The sequence below is a fragment of the Apiospora aurea genome (genome assembly GCF_038362705.1).
Source record: "Apiospora aurea strain CBS 24483 chromosome Unknown utg000002l_segment0_segment0, whole genome shotgun sequence".
Classification (NCBI taxonomy): domain Eukaryota; kingdom Fungi; phylum Ascomycota; class Sordariomycetes; order Amphisphaeriales; family Apiosporaceae; genus Apiospora; species Apiospora aurea.
Window position 1 is genome coordinate 4,437,708 of NW_027117389.1, and position 16,420 is coordinate 4,454,127.

General features: G+C 49.7%; 7 protein-coding genes across 7 annotated transcripts; 3 read left to right on the forward strand and 4 right to left on the reverse strand.

Annotated features, from left to right (window-relative positions):
- Nucleotides 1-2,937: 2,937 nt before the first annotated feature.
- On the reverse strand, nucleotides 2,938-3,642 carry PG986_003736 (uncharacterized protein; the record flags this gene model as incomplete). The annotated part of the gene is made up of 1 exon (XM_066839958.1): nucleotides 2,938-3,642. One exon carries the CDS (start codon nucleotides 3,640-3,642, stop codon nucleotides 2,938-2,940), a length of 705 nt encoding a protein of 234 aa, XP_066705022.1.
- A 462-nt stretch (nucleotides 3,643-4,104) lies between these two features.
- Nucleotides 4,105-5,027, forward strand: PG986_003737 (uncharacterized protein; the record flags this gene model as incomplete). Its single annotated transcript, XM_066839959.1, has 2 exons — nucleotides 4,105-4,404; nucleotides 4,446-5,027. The coding sequence occupies 2 exons, from the start codon at nucleotides 4,105-4,107 to the stop codon at nucleotides 5,025-5,027; spliced, it is 882 nt and encodes a 293-aa protein (XP_066705023.1).
- Nucleotides 5,028-5,645: 618 nt separating this feature from the next.
- Nucleotides 5,646-6,185, reverse strand: PG986_003738 (uncharacterized protein; the record flags this gene model as incomplete). Its single annotated transcript, XM_066839960.1, has 1 exon — nucleotides 5,646-6,185. The coding sequence occupies one exon, from the start codon at nucleotides 6,183-6,185 to the stop codon at nucleotides 5,646-5,648; it is 540 nt and encodes a 179-aa protein (XP_066705024.1).
- A 2,678-nt stretch (nucleotides 6,186-8,863) lies between these two features.
- On the reverse strand, nucleotides 8,864-9,529 carry PG986_003739 (uncharacterized protein; the record flags this gene model as incomplete). Its single annotated transcript, XM_066839961.1, has 2 exons — nucleotides 8,864-9,175; nucleotides 9,521-9,529. The coding sequence occupies 2 exons, from the start codon at nucleotides 9,527-9,529 to the stop codon at nucleotides 8,864-8,866; spliced, it is 321 nt and encodes a 106-aa protein (XP_066705025.1).
- A 2,061-nt stretch (nucleotides 9,530-11,590) lies between these two features.
- On the forward strand, nucleotides 11,591-11,985 carry PG986_003740 (uncharacterized protein; the record flags this gene model as incomplete). The annotated part of the gene is made up of 2 exons (XM_066839962.1): nucleotides 11,591-11,793; nucleotides 11,979-11,985. 2 exons carry the CDS (start codon nucleotides 11,591-11,593, stop codon nucleotides 11,983-11,985), a joined length of 210 nt encoding a protein of 69 aa, XP_066705026.1.
- Nucleotides 11,986-13,405: 1,420 nt separating this feature from the next.
- PG986_003741 (uncharacterized protein) lies at nucleotides 13,406-14,464 on the forward strand (the record flags this gene model as incomplete). The annotated part of the gene is made up of 1 exon (XM_066839963.1): nucleotides 13,406-14,464. The coding sequence occupies one exon, from the start codon at nucleotides 13,406-13,408 to the stop codon at nucleotides 14,462-14,464; it is 1,059 nt and encodes a 352-aa protein (XP_066705027.1).
- A 114-nt stretch (nucleotides 14,465-14,578) lies between these two features.
- PG986_003742 (uncharacterized protein) lies at nucleotides 14,579-15,795 on the reverse strand (the record flags this gene model as incomplete). Its single annotated transcript, XM_066839964.1, has 3 exons — nucleotides 14,579-14,595; nucleotides 14,653-15,193; nucleotides 15,313-15,795. Coding segments are annotated over 3 exons (1,041 nt in total), but the record flags the coding sequence as incomplete, so codon positions are not given.
- Between the last annotated feature and the right edge of the window lie 625 nt (nucleotides 15,796-16,420).

Sequence of the window (16,420 nt, forward strand, 5' to 3'; positions counted from 1 at the left end):
ATAAAAAGGATATCGCATTTCTTTATATTAAAGAAAGTAGTAAATCCGTTAAGGTATTACGAAAAGGGCGCGTCGGAGAAATAATTAACGACCTTTAGTATTTCCTCTTCTTTTTATATATCCTCTTTTAAAAATACTACGGTATAGTACTAAGTTCGGCCTTTATAAGCGCGGTAGAATACTTAAGGTATAAAGAGTTAAATTCGCGTTATATTAATAAAGAACTATTAGCGATTTAACCCTATATCGAGTATTATTCGTAATACTTATATAGCGCTATAAAATAAAAGGACGGGGGCGCCGGTATATTAAAGGTCTTAATTAATCGCGATATAAAACCGGCGAACCCTTTAAATTATCCCTCGGAAATTAATAATATTAAATTATATTTAATAAACGATATATATAAAAATATATAATTTATTAATCGACGTAATCGATATTACGTGGAATAAAGTATAAGGTAACCTAACCTCTTTAGCGAAAGTATAATTAATTATATTTATCCTTAAATAAATATTTAAATCGATAAACGTATAAATCGGGGTAAAGCGCGATAATAGGGTAACGACCGTAATAAGGGTCTATAAAATTCTAGATACCTTCACGATTAAATTAATAGTTAAGGAGGGTACTTCTCTATTTAAAACTTACGGCTATTTCCCGATATATACTGTATTAATACTATATTCGGGGCTATATACTTATTAATATAGTAACCCTTCTTCCCGTATCGGTAATAAATAACCTAGTTTAAAATAAAACGATTCGCGGTATTATTAAATAAAGGTTATATATTACCCAGGTAGAACGGCAGGATAATAATATCCTATTAAGCTTTAAAAGGGTTTATTTTACGCTATTTAAAGCTCCCCTCCTTAAACTTAATAGCGTCTTCCTTATTTCGGGACCGTTTCCTTAAAGTTAACCTAGTTCGATTATAAAGTCTTCCGTCCTTTATAAAAACGAAAAGGATTTCTTATCGTTATCTCGTAAAGTTAATTATATTATTATATTAATTTAAAAGGTTATCGTAATAACTTATAATGTTTTAACGTAAAAATAAAAGAGTTTCCTAAAAAAGTAATATATACGTTCTTTATTAAAACGTTAATATACTTAGTTTTTTAAGGATAATAAATACTTATAAAACTACCTCGGATTTTAACGTAAGAATTAATAAGCTTCCTCGAGCTATAAATTAATTATAACGTCCTCGTTAATAAAGCTTTAGATTATTAATCTCGTTTAAATCCGAAAGGTTTTTTAATTACTTTATAATTATTTTACCTTATATTTTATAAAAGATTTTATTTTAAACCGGAATTATTATTTTATTTTTAATGTTATTTAGCTACGAGTGTATAAGATATACGCGCGTAAGCGTCGATATAGTTTTAATGTTACTTTATAAATTATCCCCAGCTCCTCGATTTAGCCCTCTTATTACGCTTATATAAAAGTTAAGTTTAGTTATTTATAATAGAATTTAATAGGCTTATTAAAATCTATATCCGAGTCGCTAACCGATAAGGCTCCCTTTATATCGTCGTTAAAATGATTTAAATTTTAATCGCGCCTATTAAATATTAAAGGAGTATCGCCGCCGCTATTCGAGGGTAATAAAGGCGAAAAAAGGTTTTTATTATCCCTCGTATAGTTAAAACGTAATTATTAATTATTAAATTCCTTAAAGCGTTACTTAAATAAAGTATAGTTTACTATAAATTACTTTATTTCCCTTCGTAAACGTATTCGAAGGAATTCGAAGGGAAGCTTTTTTAGTCCCGTAATACTTAAGGCCCTAGCTACGGTATCGTTTATAAGCTTAGAGGGATCTCTTTTTATAATAAATTCGGGGCATCCTCGAAGCCTTCTTTACTCGGGTTTAAATCGAAAAGGGCACGCTTTATAAAAGCTTTACCATTTCTTTTTAAAATTAATATCGTTATTAGGTAAGTTATTATAAAAGCGTTAAAATTATAAAAAATATATAAATTTAAGTAGTAACGATAAATAAAAAATAGTGAAAGGATAAAACTAACGCTTATCCTTTTATATTTCTAGGGGGCCTAGGTCTTTATATATATAAGGCAGCGGAATAGAGCCGGAACCGGTACGTAAGCGCCCCGTTTCTTTTACTCTTATTATAAATATATACGGTTTTAAAGGCTAGATAACGTTTTAAAAAACGGTATACCTATTACTTACCGATAAAGTGATCGATTTTTTTAATAAAGAAAATATATTAAATATATATACGAAAAAGCCGATGCGTAAGTGCGTAGCCTAGGTTAACCTAGAAAAAGGCTTATTTAATTAAAAAAGGGTTTTCGATAGGGGTGAAAAGTTAAAAGGCTTTATATTTCTCTTTTTTTAAAGGTTAACCCCTAAATCGGTTATAAAGGGTGCCCCTATTAACGTTATAGTCTTTAGCCGTATAATTAATACTTTCGTCGGCTAATATAACTTAAACCGCTTACGTAATACGTACTTTTTTAATTATATTAATAATAGTAAAAAAAAGAAAAAAGAGGAAGATATTAATTTACTTTAATTAGTAAATAAGTAAGATTTAACCCCTTTATATACTATTATTATTGCTTAAGGGCTCTAGAATTATCTGAAATCAAGAGGGGTCAATCATCGGGGGGGTCAGCTAGTAGGGGTTGCATCTTATGTAGTCACTCAACCAATCAACGGCTCCAGCTGGAGGGCATGACGGAAGCGAAGAGAAAGGCATTATCTATAATTCAAAAGAGGCACTGGACTCCCCAGGTAGATTCTTTCCATGTTTATTGTGCTACGCTCTGCTACTAGGAGTTTCCCTAGAAAGCAGCTTTAATACTTACACTTTCAAGTTTGCTCGGGGGACCTTCACCCCAGCAAGGGCGCAAGGCTGGGGCGCTCTCGAGCCACTTACCGTGGAAAAGGCGATTAGAATACATCCGCCTTTGCGAACTCGCTCTGCATGATCTGCGCAATGTCCGCCTCCAGGTTCTCGTTCGGCCGCATGGCGAGCACCGTGTTCATAATCTCCGGCACCGCGATCTCGAGCCCGTCGCGCAGGTCGCTGTCGTCCCGGAACGCCCAGATGTCGTCCGCGAGGAACGTCTTGGCGAGCACGAGGATCGTCGTCCGGACGACCTGCGGGTGCGGGTTCGCGTGCGCGCTCACCTCGCGCACCAGCTCGTCGCCGAACAGGACCATCTGACGCAGCTGCCGCGTGTTGATGGTCAGGGGCGCCTGGTGGTACGTGTTCTGGTCCACGAGCACGGCCTCGCGGCAGGAGCCGACGAACTGGACGAGGAAGTCCTGCTCGATCTTGTCAAAGGCCTTGAAGGCCTCGGCCAGGTCGGCGCTCTTGCTCTTCATCCGGGGCTCCCACCGAGTGTCCATGGCCTCGGCGTATTGCCGGTGCGAGTCGGCCAGCCTCCGCGTGCAGCGCGGGCACGTCCCGTCCCGGGTCGGCTCGCTCGCGATCCGGAACGTGTCCGGGTCCGGCTCGTTGGGGTAGAGGATGAAGGTCCGCTGGCGCTGCCTCGGGGTCGCGCTCGTGTCGATGTGCCAGCAGGCGCTGAAGACGCTGTTGACCGCGATGATCTGCGTCACTCGACGCGTATTGGAGGATGAAGAACTCATGTTGGTGGTTGGTGCTGGGAACTTACGTTGAGGTGTGGGTTGGCGTTTGTTGCAAAGGATTGCTACTGCTGGCAGAACAAGCCTTGTACTGCCTCTATCGGCCTTTATGAAAGTCTTTATACTCGATGTTACTTCTGGTATTGCTCGCATACAAAGGCTATGTTCTGTCATTGTTGGAAAGCCCGTATGTGATAAACAAAGGGGTTGTTCAGTCTTACGGGACATTGCCAATAATATCGGAACAAGGGCTATGTTCTGCAACTGGAACACCTGATTATATTACCCAACTGGCTGGACCAGACAGTATGACCTTCATTGGGAAACATCCTGGATCTGACATTTGCGGTTATATCATCTATATAACCAAACAAAGGAACGGCCAGTATACCGTGCAATTCCGAAGCCTTTAGTTCTGGTATTGCCCACCTAAATCTGAAACTCTTCTCACCCATTCTACCTAAGATGGCTACTGAAAACCCCACCACGATTCTAGCTGTGAAAGAGGTAAGCGGCTACGGTTATATCATCCGAGCCAGATTTGACGGCCTGATAAGATACTTCTCCGCTAACTACAATGCCGCTTCCAGGTTTCCAGCAGGCTGGAACGCTCCAGGCGGCAGCGGCCGCCTGATACCACCTGGCCCGTACCCAGCAGACCTGAAGTGCATCAGGCTGCGGCGGCCAGACGAGCGAGACAATATTGATCCAAAACACGTCACGGATTATCCCATCGCCGAGCCACTCGACCACGTGCTGACCGGGGTGGGCAACATTACGAACTTGCCCTCGTACGATTACAACAGGTTGATCCAGCTCGAAAAGATCCGGTCCCCTCGTTACGAGCACCGGATCTCCGAGGACCGGCTATGTCGCGTACGTGGAGTGAACGGGGTGCCATCCATGGTAATGAAGATCGCCGAGTTCCCCGACAAGTGGCCGGTCCAGATCGCCTCGACCTCGTCCTCGACGGCCCTGGGAGCCCCTCCCATCCCCTTCATGCTGGACATCGCGTCCCCGCACTCACCCTCCGTCACCCCGACCCTGGCCGAGCGCGACATGACGCGCGAGATCGTGATGCACCAGCAAGTCGCCGCGACCCTGGGGGTGCGGGAGACAACCCAGGCCTCGTTCCGGCTTTCTATGGCCTCGTCACGGAGCGCGGCCGCGGCGTCGTGGGCTTTTTGTCGGAGTACATCGAAGGGTCGCAGACGATGTACTCGCTGTTCCGCGAGGCGGCGGACCGGGGGAGCCGGACTGGACTCTGCCGGAGGCGGAGCGGGAGAAGTGCCGTCAGGCGCTGCGGTCGTTCCATGTGGCGGGTTTTCTTCATGGCGACGTACACGCGGGCAATTTCCTGCGCCGCGGTGATGGCTCGGTTGTACTGATCGACTTTGAGTGGACGAGACGGTTGTACTCGGGGGTGGCTTTGCAAGGGGGCGTTATAAACCCGATGGTGGAGAAGGAAATTATGACCTTGGAGGACTGGCTTACGGGGAAGGCGTCTACATTTCGTACGCATAGAACTGGACAGCGGCCTCAGGGGCTATAAGTGCACGTGGCTGAGCCCTCTGTGGATTCCACAGTGGGGGAACCAAGGTCCTGATACTTGATTCTGTCTCCCTCAATGGAGGATCTGAATCTATATGGTTCAATTGCTCGTAAAGTGTAAGCCACCCGTACTATTGATAAATAATCAAAAACGATCGATGTGCAATTTAAAACACCTTAAGAAGATTGCAAATATCCTATCATTGCCCGAGAACTAATTGTGAGGTAGGGTGTGAGTTGAAAGGAACTTATAAGGCAACACAGAATAAAACACACCGCCTCCGGCCACGACCACAAAGCAATAAAGCTACGTCTGTCAAGTAAGCCATACTCCGGGGCTTCGTATGTCGCGCACTGCGCAAACTCCAAGAAACTCAGAACCGAATATGGTACTTCCACTAACATGATCCTCCTAGACGTGAGAGTCATAAATCAACCCCAGTATCTCACCGAGCCTATGCTGGAGCAGCACGCTCTGGGATGATATTGTTCTTTTTAAAACCCTTCAACATAATGTCCAGGATATCTGCGTGTAGGTTGTCTGCGGTCAGCTTGCCATTCCCCTCCTCCCGCATCGCAAGGACCACACGCATGAGATCCGGCACGGCGTCCACCAGCCCATCACGGATATCCTTGTCACTCAAGCCTTCCCAAATATCTTCGTCAAGAATGAGTTCTCGAAACACGATGATGCTCTCCGTGACGACTTCGGTATCAGGGTTGTTGTGGTTGAGTACATCGGATCGAAGCTCTCCAACAAACAAGGTCAGGTGGTGCATCTGCCGCGTGTACCTAAAAAGCGGTCCCCATTCCCAAGGTCGCCCATTTGTTTCTGTTTCCTCCTTGCAAGCCTTGGTGAACTCCTTTTGCAAATGCCTCTGGGCATTGTATAGGGCGCTGTTATTGTCGGAGTATTCCTGATCCTCGGTACCGAATAAAGCCTGAACCACCTCCGTGGTCTCAGGTCTTACCCTCGAGGCCCAGGTGGCTTTCATGTTGTTAAGAGCTGCCACGGAGCCATTGATCTTTCTACTACAGCGTGGACAGGCGCCCTCCGCCCGCGGCTCATACTTGTCGAAATATGTATTATGGGTATCACCCTCGATTTCGGGGTCGTAGTCCGCCAACTCTTTAGGGGGTCCTTAGTGGGCGTGGCGTTATTGTCGGGATGCCAGCAGTATTTAAAGACTGGTGTGATCTTAGGGATCTTCAATACTTTCTGGATGGGAGCCATGATAGCGAATATACCGCAGACCTTGCCAGATGGGAGATGAATACTTGTTTAGCGAATGAAGATAATACGGGGTTCTCTTTATTCACTGTCCTGCAACTGAAAATGGGGTGTCTCTATTAAACCTTACCAGCTTTCCCAAGGTCTGCAGAGGAATTTATAGAGACCAAGCATTTTCAAGTATCAGTTAGTGATTGACTGTCTACAAAGAGAGTTTTACCGTTAGCAAGTCTTTATCTGGCAATCGATTCAAACACAAAGAACGGTAAGAATGTGATCATGGACCATTTGACCGTTTCGAAGTTTGCCTTTCCATGGCAAATATTTGCTTCCCGCAAAGGTCAAAAAACAACCAAGTCAGATGAAGTAATGTCACGCAGGCTTCAAGTGTTATAAACTCTAGTAGGGGTGTCCTATTCTACTTGGCCGCTCACCTCTAATATGTCGCCATGTTTCATGTTCGCCATGCTTCATGTTCACTACCGAGCACGCTAGCCTGCTACGTTTATCCATATACCAGCTCTTGCTCTTCGCGTGTCACATTACTGGAAATCAGTTAGTTCTGGTAAGACACATACCGATATACCGTTTAGGTCGGTATCGATGCATCAGCTTTTGTCCCATCTATATGTTCAGCAATATCATCGTGCGACGTATGTCCCTCAGACATGTGGAGGGCGAGTTTGATATTCACTATTTCGTGGTTCAGGTTTTAGTTCTACTAGTACACCAATACAGTCAGCTCCTACAAGGACCGATGTTGGGCGGCTAGAAGAAATGCTACAAGTCTAATAATCATATAATGTAGCAGGGCTAGGGATCAGGAGGCCTAGGACGTGTTTACTTTTCGTCAGCCAGCTTAACTTTCTGCCGCGCACGTCCCCTTAAAGGGGCTAGAAGCATATGTCCGGTGACGGCCCCCTTTTTTTACATATCAGCCGAAAATTCAGCAGTGTGTTTACTTCGACCCTTTGGCTGAAAGTGAAAAAAAGCTGGCTGCCGTCGTCTCGTCTCTTCCTATTAACCGGCCAATCGGATCGACGAATCTCGGCTGAATGGTTCAGCCGACCTTAGGCCGGCTGATCCAGCTTTTTCTAGGGCCTTACAGGGCCTTATAGGGCGTAGAGGGCCCTGTAAAGGGTGCTGTAGAGGGTGCTGTAAAGGATGCTGTAGAAGGTGCTGGAGGGTGCTGTAGAGTGTGGCATTGCTCGCGCTCGGTCCTCGAGCTGGCGCGCGTTGGCGTGCGTCAAAATTGGTGAGTGTGGCATTGTTCGCGCTCGGCCGTCAACGTACCGGATGAACGCTGGCCTTATTTCGACGCCAGCACGGAAGGCGCCGGTGACGTCGACGAGAGAATCAGCTGGTAAGCCGGATCGAAAAGCTGGCTCAAAATAAGCTGCTGAAGAGGTGCGTGCGCGGCAGAAAGTTAAGCTGGCTGACAAAAAGTAAACACGTCCCTAGTGTGGCTCGAAGCGACTAAGCTGCACGTGACTCCACGGGGTATATCACCAAAAACCTGACGCCCAGTACTATAGGATAGCCAGATCAGAAATATTCACTCTTTTCTCACCACTTACGATCACCCAATACTTCTACACTTAGTTGCGATGATACAGTAGGCCGCGTGCTGCTCTGTACCCCATGCACAGTCAGCGAGTGCCGACCACGACTCCCCTCGTACGGGTTGTGTGTTTTCAATAATGACCAGCAGGCGTTTGAACCACATGCATTCCATAAATCGGTAATCGTACCGTCCGTATTCTATTGGTGGTTCTAGCACATACATATCTTCAAAGCATGTATAGAACTATAAAAGGGTGTCCCCAGAATACGGAGGGATCCGGCCCTAGTTTCTGGTGGCGGGCTGTACCACTTGACATATGCATTCACTGATATAAGGCTAGCATATATACATACAATTAGGTGTGCTGGTAGAACTATGCCACACTCAAACGGATAGTCATGGGGTAATCACTAAGTACTTAACAATGAGATAATCATTACCTAGACACTGGAATAACCGCACCAAACGTAATGAACGGATTGGTCTGCTGCTATGATACATCATGACCATGGTCACCCAACCGGAATGAGATCAGACGTCCATACTTGCATCTCTTCAGGGCGCTATACCTCGAGGTCTGGTGGTGCACGGCGAGGATCGATGAGCCGCTCCGCCAGGACCGCCAGGCATCGTTCTGTCAATGACCTAAACTAGAGGCCCAGCCCAACAACAACCAAGGCAATTCCCAGAGCCCAACCGATTGGAAACAGCCAAACAACAAATACTGCGGATGTCGTCCACCAAGATGCCCAAAGAAGAAGGTTAAAAAACTCTGTGGTAATAGCGGCAAGCCGCTGCTGGTATGGCTTTGCCCGACACAGGAGCGAAGCAAGGAGAACATTAACCCAAGAAATACCACCAGCAATCATGCAAAGAACTCAAACTGCCTTGGGCTGCTTGTCGTACATTGCTCCAACGATTCCAAACTCGATCGAGGTACATCCAATAGCGGCCGCAAGAAAGGAGCCGGTGTTCTCGACAGGATCATGGTAGCCAGAATTACGCCCAACACAGACGACAGCATCGAGAAGGCGCTTCTCGAGACAGTTCCACCATCCTCTGATGGTGATGGCACTGCGGCCAAGTGCATCCGAGAGGCGGTTGCACTGGTCGTTGGCCCATGCGGGCGAGAATGCAGGCGAAGATGGTGATGCGAAGAAGGTGCTGTGACCGGGTTGAATGTCTCCAAACTGTGTTGCATATTTGGAAAGGGTTTGAAGAAAAAAAGTCAAAGGTAAATGAGCAACTGGTAACTAACTTAGCGAGAAGTTCGAGCGAAGTGGGAAAGGAAGTATGTCTGAAGTGAAGAGACTCGGGGCTTGACGAAACGCATCATCAGCTGCATGACACGACAAAGTCCCGGGAAGGTACGGTCGCGCCCTTGTCACCCCGGCACGCTACATTTGCAAGAAAAGGCCAATAATGCAGAGAAAGGTCTAATCAAGGTAATGACATCCCGCGCACTGGAACCGAGATGGCGCTTTCCGCCCCTAGAATGTAACACAACAGAGACGCACACGTACACACTCACATACACGCAACATGGTCGCCTAATACTTCACTCAACCCTCCCCCCCCTCCCCTTCCCCCTTAACCCGGTCCGACACAAGCTATACAAACCAGCGAATGCCTACATACGGCAATATAATAGACATGTCCACTAATCCAAGGCCAGCCTTTGATCAACGAATACAGCTTCATGATGGTGTCGCCCGCCACCAGTACACGGGAGACAGTGCAGCTGTTGGGGGAGATGACACTGGTGAAGAGAGCGGGTCGAGAGCTCTGAGGATCACCCTCCTTCCAAGCACACTCGCAGCCATTTCGTCGCTGCCTCTACGGAAGCGAAACACAGCCAAACTCAGAGCAAGAAGGCGGGATCAGAAAGGACGGAATCCTAAAGAGCCTCTGCCAGATCAGCAACGGCCCAGAGGTGAGCCAGCAAGGGAACTGAAGATATGTTATCCTTCTGTTGAACAAGGTTAGGATCTGCAGCTACATGCATGCTTTTAGCTGCATACCATACTTGTGAATATCGCCAGTGGAATGATGCAAAAGAAACTTAGGTAGTCAACTAAGCTTCTGATAGACTCGGCTGTTTTACAATGCCCCTAAACATCTTCGCCATCCGGACTTCAGACTTCAATCTTAAAGATCTTAAATGTTCGGACGACGCATCGCATTTCTAAATCGCCTGCAGGCAATCGGCTTTAGGTATGCCACATATAGTATACACAGTGTATTGTGCCACTCCTAATTTTGCTCAAAATATTGGGGGGAGATTGGGAGGTGTCTTTCCATTGGTCAGAGATGGATATAGCTTAGCGAACCAATAAAGAGAAAAGGCACATCCGTGATTTAAAGCTGCCGTGAGCATTGGGTGCCACCCGTCATTTCCTCATCATTGCAACGATTCACATACGCGGTAGCCGTAGCGGCTGCCCCGAAATTCTGCTTGTCGGGCGACTAATAATCCTCACCGGCTGCGTCCCGCCGTTCACTCCTAACATAGCTCCTGAAATAATTCCTATAAATGGTAACCTGTACAGCTCGAATAACTAAGATATCCACACCACCATTACTGCTTCTGCACTGGTAGAACGAATTGGACCTGGAAGAAGATGCTCCCAAAGAAGAATATAGAGTTCCGTGACATAGACAACCGGGCGTTGGGTAGTTCGTTCTTGTGCAATGGAGACATGTAAGCTGTTATTCCCATCGATGAGTCCCTTATTGACCAATGACGACCCAGAAAGCCCAAATGCAAGAAATGTAATCTCGAGGATGAAGTGAACAATAATGAGCTTGGTAAAGATACTGGCGCCGGACAATTGGCTTTATCCACCGAAGAGAGCCTGAAGCGTGATCAGCGTATCACACAAGAATCGAAGCTACCACTTCACTTGAGACGCCAATCACGTGGATCTGGATCTACTACCGTTTCTGCATCACCGACAATGACTGGCTACGAGTTCATTGGCTTGCCAAGGCCAATGCCAATGACTGGCATGTATGCATACGGATGGCAGAGGAACGACCCACTGGTGTCTCAACTTCCAAGCTTCTCTATGGATGGGATAAATTCATTCCGGCAGGCCGTAGGAGCAGGAAAGGTTAGAAAGGCCGCGGGTAAAGAGGAGCAAGAAGTTGAGGAAAGATGAACGGGGAAACGGGAATTCGAGCTCCAGGAGGCTCGGAAAGTGGAGGCTGGGGACCTCAAGAACGCACTCAAGGCGAGTACAGGGGCTGCCGAACGATATTCTGCCCAAGGGACATTTGATTCGGATCTCGAGGAAGACCGCAAAAAGTGAGTGTTGCGCGGATTCTATGTGCATGGCAGCTAATGGTCGGACAGTGGGACATTGGTGGACGACCATGATGCTCACCCCAATATCAAAACAGAATTGGAGCAACCGGGCGCGGATCCAATCCGGCCATGGCCGCGAAACTCAGCCCAGTCTCCGGAGGTATTGCCACAGTCTCAAGTCAAAATTCAGGGCTCCAATTCCACCGACTCAACGTATTCGTTCGTACCACGAGAGTTACCAGTGCGAAATATTGAAATCCAAGATGAGAGGCCTGAGAGGCCATCGAGCGCCGATACCATGGATAGCCCGTCTCTGGAGAAATATGTCGCCTTCAACTCTGGTGATGGAGAGAGTCCAGGCTCGCTACCTGACAGCTCGGTTGATTCAGACATGCTGTCAATACCTGATAGCGATGACCTGGGACCTGAAGGGACAGATTTGAACTTCGGGTTGGATTTGGAAGCAGTCATCAACTCTGTAGCCTCTGACCTTCTAGAAAGGTAAGTATATCGCAACATAATTACCGCGGCTATTATACTGCAACAAGAAGGTGGTCATGGTGGGCTAACTATAGGCCTTAGTCATCAGTCTGGCATCAATTTGGTGGCCCCGATGAGACTAACTAGCACGGCCGATGGCATTCGCACTCATGGATCAGATTCATCCAATGCAGATTCGCCCACAGGTGTTAGCGGTGGATCATCAAGCGGTGGCCAAGGGACACCTACCAGTTCAAGGCAGCGGACTTTACAATCTTTGCTACCAAACAGGAAAAGATTGCGCGATGATGACGAGCAAGGATTCCGACCGCCATCCAAGAAAGCGACAGGGGACACTAAACTTGATCAGCTCCCTTCCAGGCTTTTCGCATGCCAGTTCTGGAAACACGACCCTCGGCGGCACAGAACTTGTTTCAAGCTCGAATTGACAAGGGTCTCGTACGTGAAGCAGCATCTTTCCAGAGCCCATTACCGGGAAACCTACTGTGAGAGATGCCTTCACGTATCTCCCGACGAGGAGAGCCACCGGGCCCACCTGCAACAGCAATGCGAGTACAGGTCACCGGAATTGTTAGAGGGAATCTCTCATGGCCAGCATCGCGCCTTGACGCGGAAGTCAAAAAGGACACATACGGAATCGGAAAAGTGGTTCGTCATCTGGGACACTGTTCTCCCCGGGAAGCCACGGCCCAACTCACCATACATGGAGCGCGGCTTGTCGCAAGATATCCACGAGTTCCGGAACTACTTGCAAATCCATGGCCCAGGAACCTTGCGACGAGAGCTGCAGGCGACGGGGATATCGCTACAGTCTGGGCAGATCGAGGAGGACACGGTTTTTCGGGCCGCGACAAACCGTGCTTTGGAGATGCTATTTGATAACTGCTTCGGAGAGTCGGTGACCGGATCAGCGGATCTCATGCCTGGAAGATCTCCGGCCCTTGGAGGATCTCTAGCAGATGGCGGGGTAGAGCTCGGGATCCGTGAGCGACCCACGGCGGCCCGAGTGATACCCTGTGTACCAGAGATACCACAGGTATCCGATGTGCATGCAGAGTCTGCTGTGCCTGCTGTTGTAGACGACATGGATAGTGCCTCTGGTCTAGCTGTACCGGGAGCAGATACCAACTGGGATGCATTCGAATTCGGTCTAGACACATTCGACTTTGAAGCTTATGACCAGCAAGAGACGGGAAATATGGATTGGTTCAGTGCTAACGATGGTGAGAAAGGAAATTAGTGTATTCATCAACCTGTGTTCTGGATGGGATAACATGCTTGAGACAACAGCACGTGGTGTCGAAAGATAGAGCACATCCTGCTTACGGGTTTCTAATCATATCATTTATCATGGATATAGGGCAGCGAGCTCATGTTCTTAGGCTCTGAACTCGGAACCCCGAGTACAACATGGGTCTGTTCTCCCCAAGTGAAACCGTTCCTAGACCCTGGGATGGTCGTTGACGCCAAGAACGGGTCTGGGATTGACAATGGGTTACGTCCATAAATATGTATACGGTTAACGAGCCCCCAGTGACAGCCTTCTACTCGACGCAATACACAATCCCACCTATTATCCAATCATTTCAGAGTAATTCAAACCATAGACGCAATGTCTCGTATCATGATCTACGGCGCAACCGGCTACACCGCCCGCCTCGCCACCGACCACGCCCAAGCCCTCGCCCTCCCCCTCATCCTAGCCGGCCGCACCCGCGCCACCCTCTCCCGCCTGGCCGCCTCCCTCGACGACGCCCCGTACCGCGTCTTCGACCTCGACGACCACTGCACCGTCGTCTCCGCCCTGCAAGAGGCGGACACCAAAGTCCTGCTCAACTGCGCGGGCCCCTTCGCCTCCACGGCCGCGCCCCTCATCGCCGCCTGCATCGAGGCCGGCGGCGTGCACTACCTCGACATCTCGGCCGAGCTCGCCACCTACCAGCTCGCCGCCGACCGGTCCGACGACGCGGCGGCGGCGGGCGTGATGCTGCTTCCGGGGTGCGGCGGCAGCGTCGCAATGCTGGGCTGCTTGGCCGGCCACGTCCTGCGCCGCATCGAGAGCCCGACACGCATCGATATTGCGCTGCGCGTGGCGGGGCCCATGTCGCGGGGGTCGGTAGTCAGCGCCGCTCAGGGATCGATGGCGGGCGCTGCGGCACTCCAGCGGCGCGTCGGTGAATTGGTGCCATGGCAGAAGGAGACGGGGGAGGAAGCGTCGTCGGGGCAGTTCGACTTCGACAACGGCGAGGGCGTCGGGTCGTGCTTTCCGGTTACGCTGCCGGATCTGTTCGCCATCTGGAAGTCGACGGGCGTGGACAACATCAGGACATATGTGTGCATAGCGGCGTCTGGTGACGCGGGCTTTCCTGAAGAGAACAACGACAACAACATGCTCCCCGAAGGCCCTAGCGCGGAAGAAAGGGAAGCGAGTCCTTACCATGCCGCCGTGGTCGCGACCGGTCCAGATGGGAGTCTTGGACGCGCCGTCCTTCACACCGTCAACGGGTACACCTTTACTGCCATGGCCTCTGTGGAGGCGGCAAGACGAGTTCTGGAGGGAGAGTTCATCACAGGCCTTCAGACTCCGGCAATGCTGTTTGGAAACGAGTTTGTGGAAACAATCCCTGGTTCTCGCTTGGTAGATTTGCACGTAGGTGGGACCTTGTCCTAAGTTATCTCTGACTATGCAAGGGACTATCAAGTAACTCTTGCCTCTACCATGCAAATGAACCATCCGATAAGCAAGTGATACTCCCGTAAGATCGGCTCCAATAACCTCTCACGGGTCACCAACAGCATTTACTATAGACGGTCAGCAAGCGCGCCAGGGATCCTACAGTCGAATCCACGGGGACTTACTTTCGGCCATGAGCATCACACCAAACTCATCGGCCTCGGCAAGCCACTTCTCGCTCCTGCGATCCAGGCTGCCCTCCGCCTGGAGATTGAAGAGCTCGCCGATCTTGTAACCGCCATTCCTTTTCCAGAGCCGCAGCCAGTCGTCGTAAAGGCTCTCCCATCGTGTCTCGTTCGTCTCGCGCCACAGGTGCCCCGCGGCCGGCGCGGGAACGGCCGCGAGCTCGAAACAGGTCAAGACGGGGTAGCCGGCCTGGAGCGACCAGGCCCACTCGAGGTGGTGCATGGCCAGGATCGTGCGTCGCTTGGCGGATGCCGCGGCCCAGCTTCGCCAGCTGGGCCGGGTGTGGCTGGACTCCTCGGGCAGGAATAGTCCTGTGTCGGCCAGTCGCTCCTTGACGTCCCAAAGCTGGGTCACGAGTTGGGCCTGGGATTTGACCCCCAATCCCGGGCCATCGACGGCCCCGCCAAAGAAAAGAATGATCAGCATAATCAACACCGACTGGGCAGCTACAAGTAGATCTGCTTCATCGTATGAGATAACCTGCGCGCATAATGGTCCGGTCAGTTCCAATAGCTCGATTTGTAATGGTCCACATTCTCTTCTATTTAGATGAATAGTAGGTTGGTTAAAAGACCGCGAGGGGAACATGGGCGCATTACCTCTCGGAACAGCCGGTGAACTTCGTCCAGAATGGTTCTCTGTACGAGCTCGCCACTGCCACCAACTTCCCCATCCCACATCTTGGCAAGCGTGTAGCAATGTGCTAGCGGCTTCGGGAGAGCCCCGTCCCTGATCTGGAAATTGTGAATGATGGGCGGAAGTTGTGCGGTGTGGTGGGCGGTGGCCATCAGACGCGGCCAAGAACGGAGTACCCGGATGACGAAGTGCATGGTACGTCTGACCACCAGGTCGCTGCTCGGAGTTCCGGGTGCAGCCCCCAACAGAACCCGGCGCCGGTCTTCGGAAATAACAGCCGTGGCTGGCAGACCGACGGATCTCGCCCAGTCTAGGGCCACTTCATTTGCGCTGTAACCCCCAGGGCGCGGTGGAGAGGTATTGGGTATAACGTAGGCCGAAATGACCTCTGGCTCACCCACTGTTGGCCCCTCCGAGCTATCGTGTGTTTCGGGGGATTCGTGCATATGCGGGGGCTTTGGTGCCAGTCCATTCCGAGGGCTCGGCGTTTGATGGCTACTGGCCAATTGGTCTTGACCAATGGCCGGTGACGATACTTGGCGCTCGTGGTCGGCGGAAGGAAATTCGCAAACCAGGAACCGCGTTTGGCACCTGCTGCAGGACGGGCGCCGGAGGTCGCATCGCACCTTGGCATCTGAGCATTGGAGACATGATCGCCTGCGGCTAGGGGTCTTCAGGCCGCGCGAGCAGCGTCGAGAGTGCCTAGTCAGCGACGACTCTGGATTGGGAGGTTAGTCGACGAAGACGGGTTCGGAGTTGACGGTTCGCAGCGACATACTCTGAGTGAACGTTTGAGAGCACCGGGGACAGACTAGGGGGCCTTTCTGCTGCGACATCGCGCTATGAGGGGAGTCCAATCTGGTGGCGACTCTGTTTGGGATCTTCCACGGGAGATGCTTTGTTCAGGGACAGTGGAAGTAAAGGGGATTGCAATGAAGCTCGGGCCTCGGGGTACAGAGTTGTAAATACTTCATTCAGCAAGGCTTCCATTGCGGGGGGTTAGGTGCTTTCCCAGCAGTGGTCCAGCGCTACACTACACCCCCTGTAAGCGCCAATGTAGATGCAGAGCGC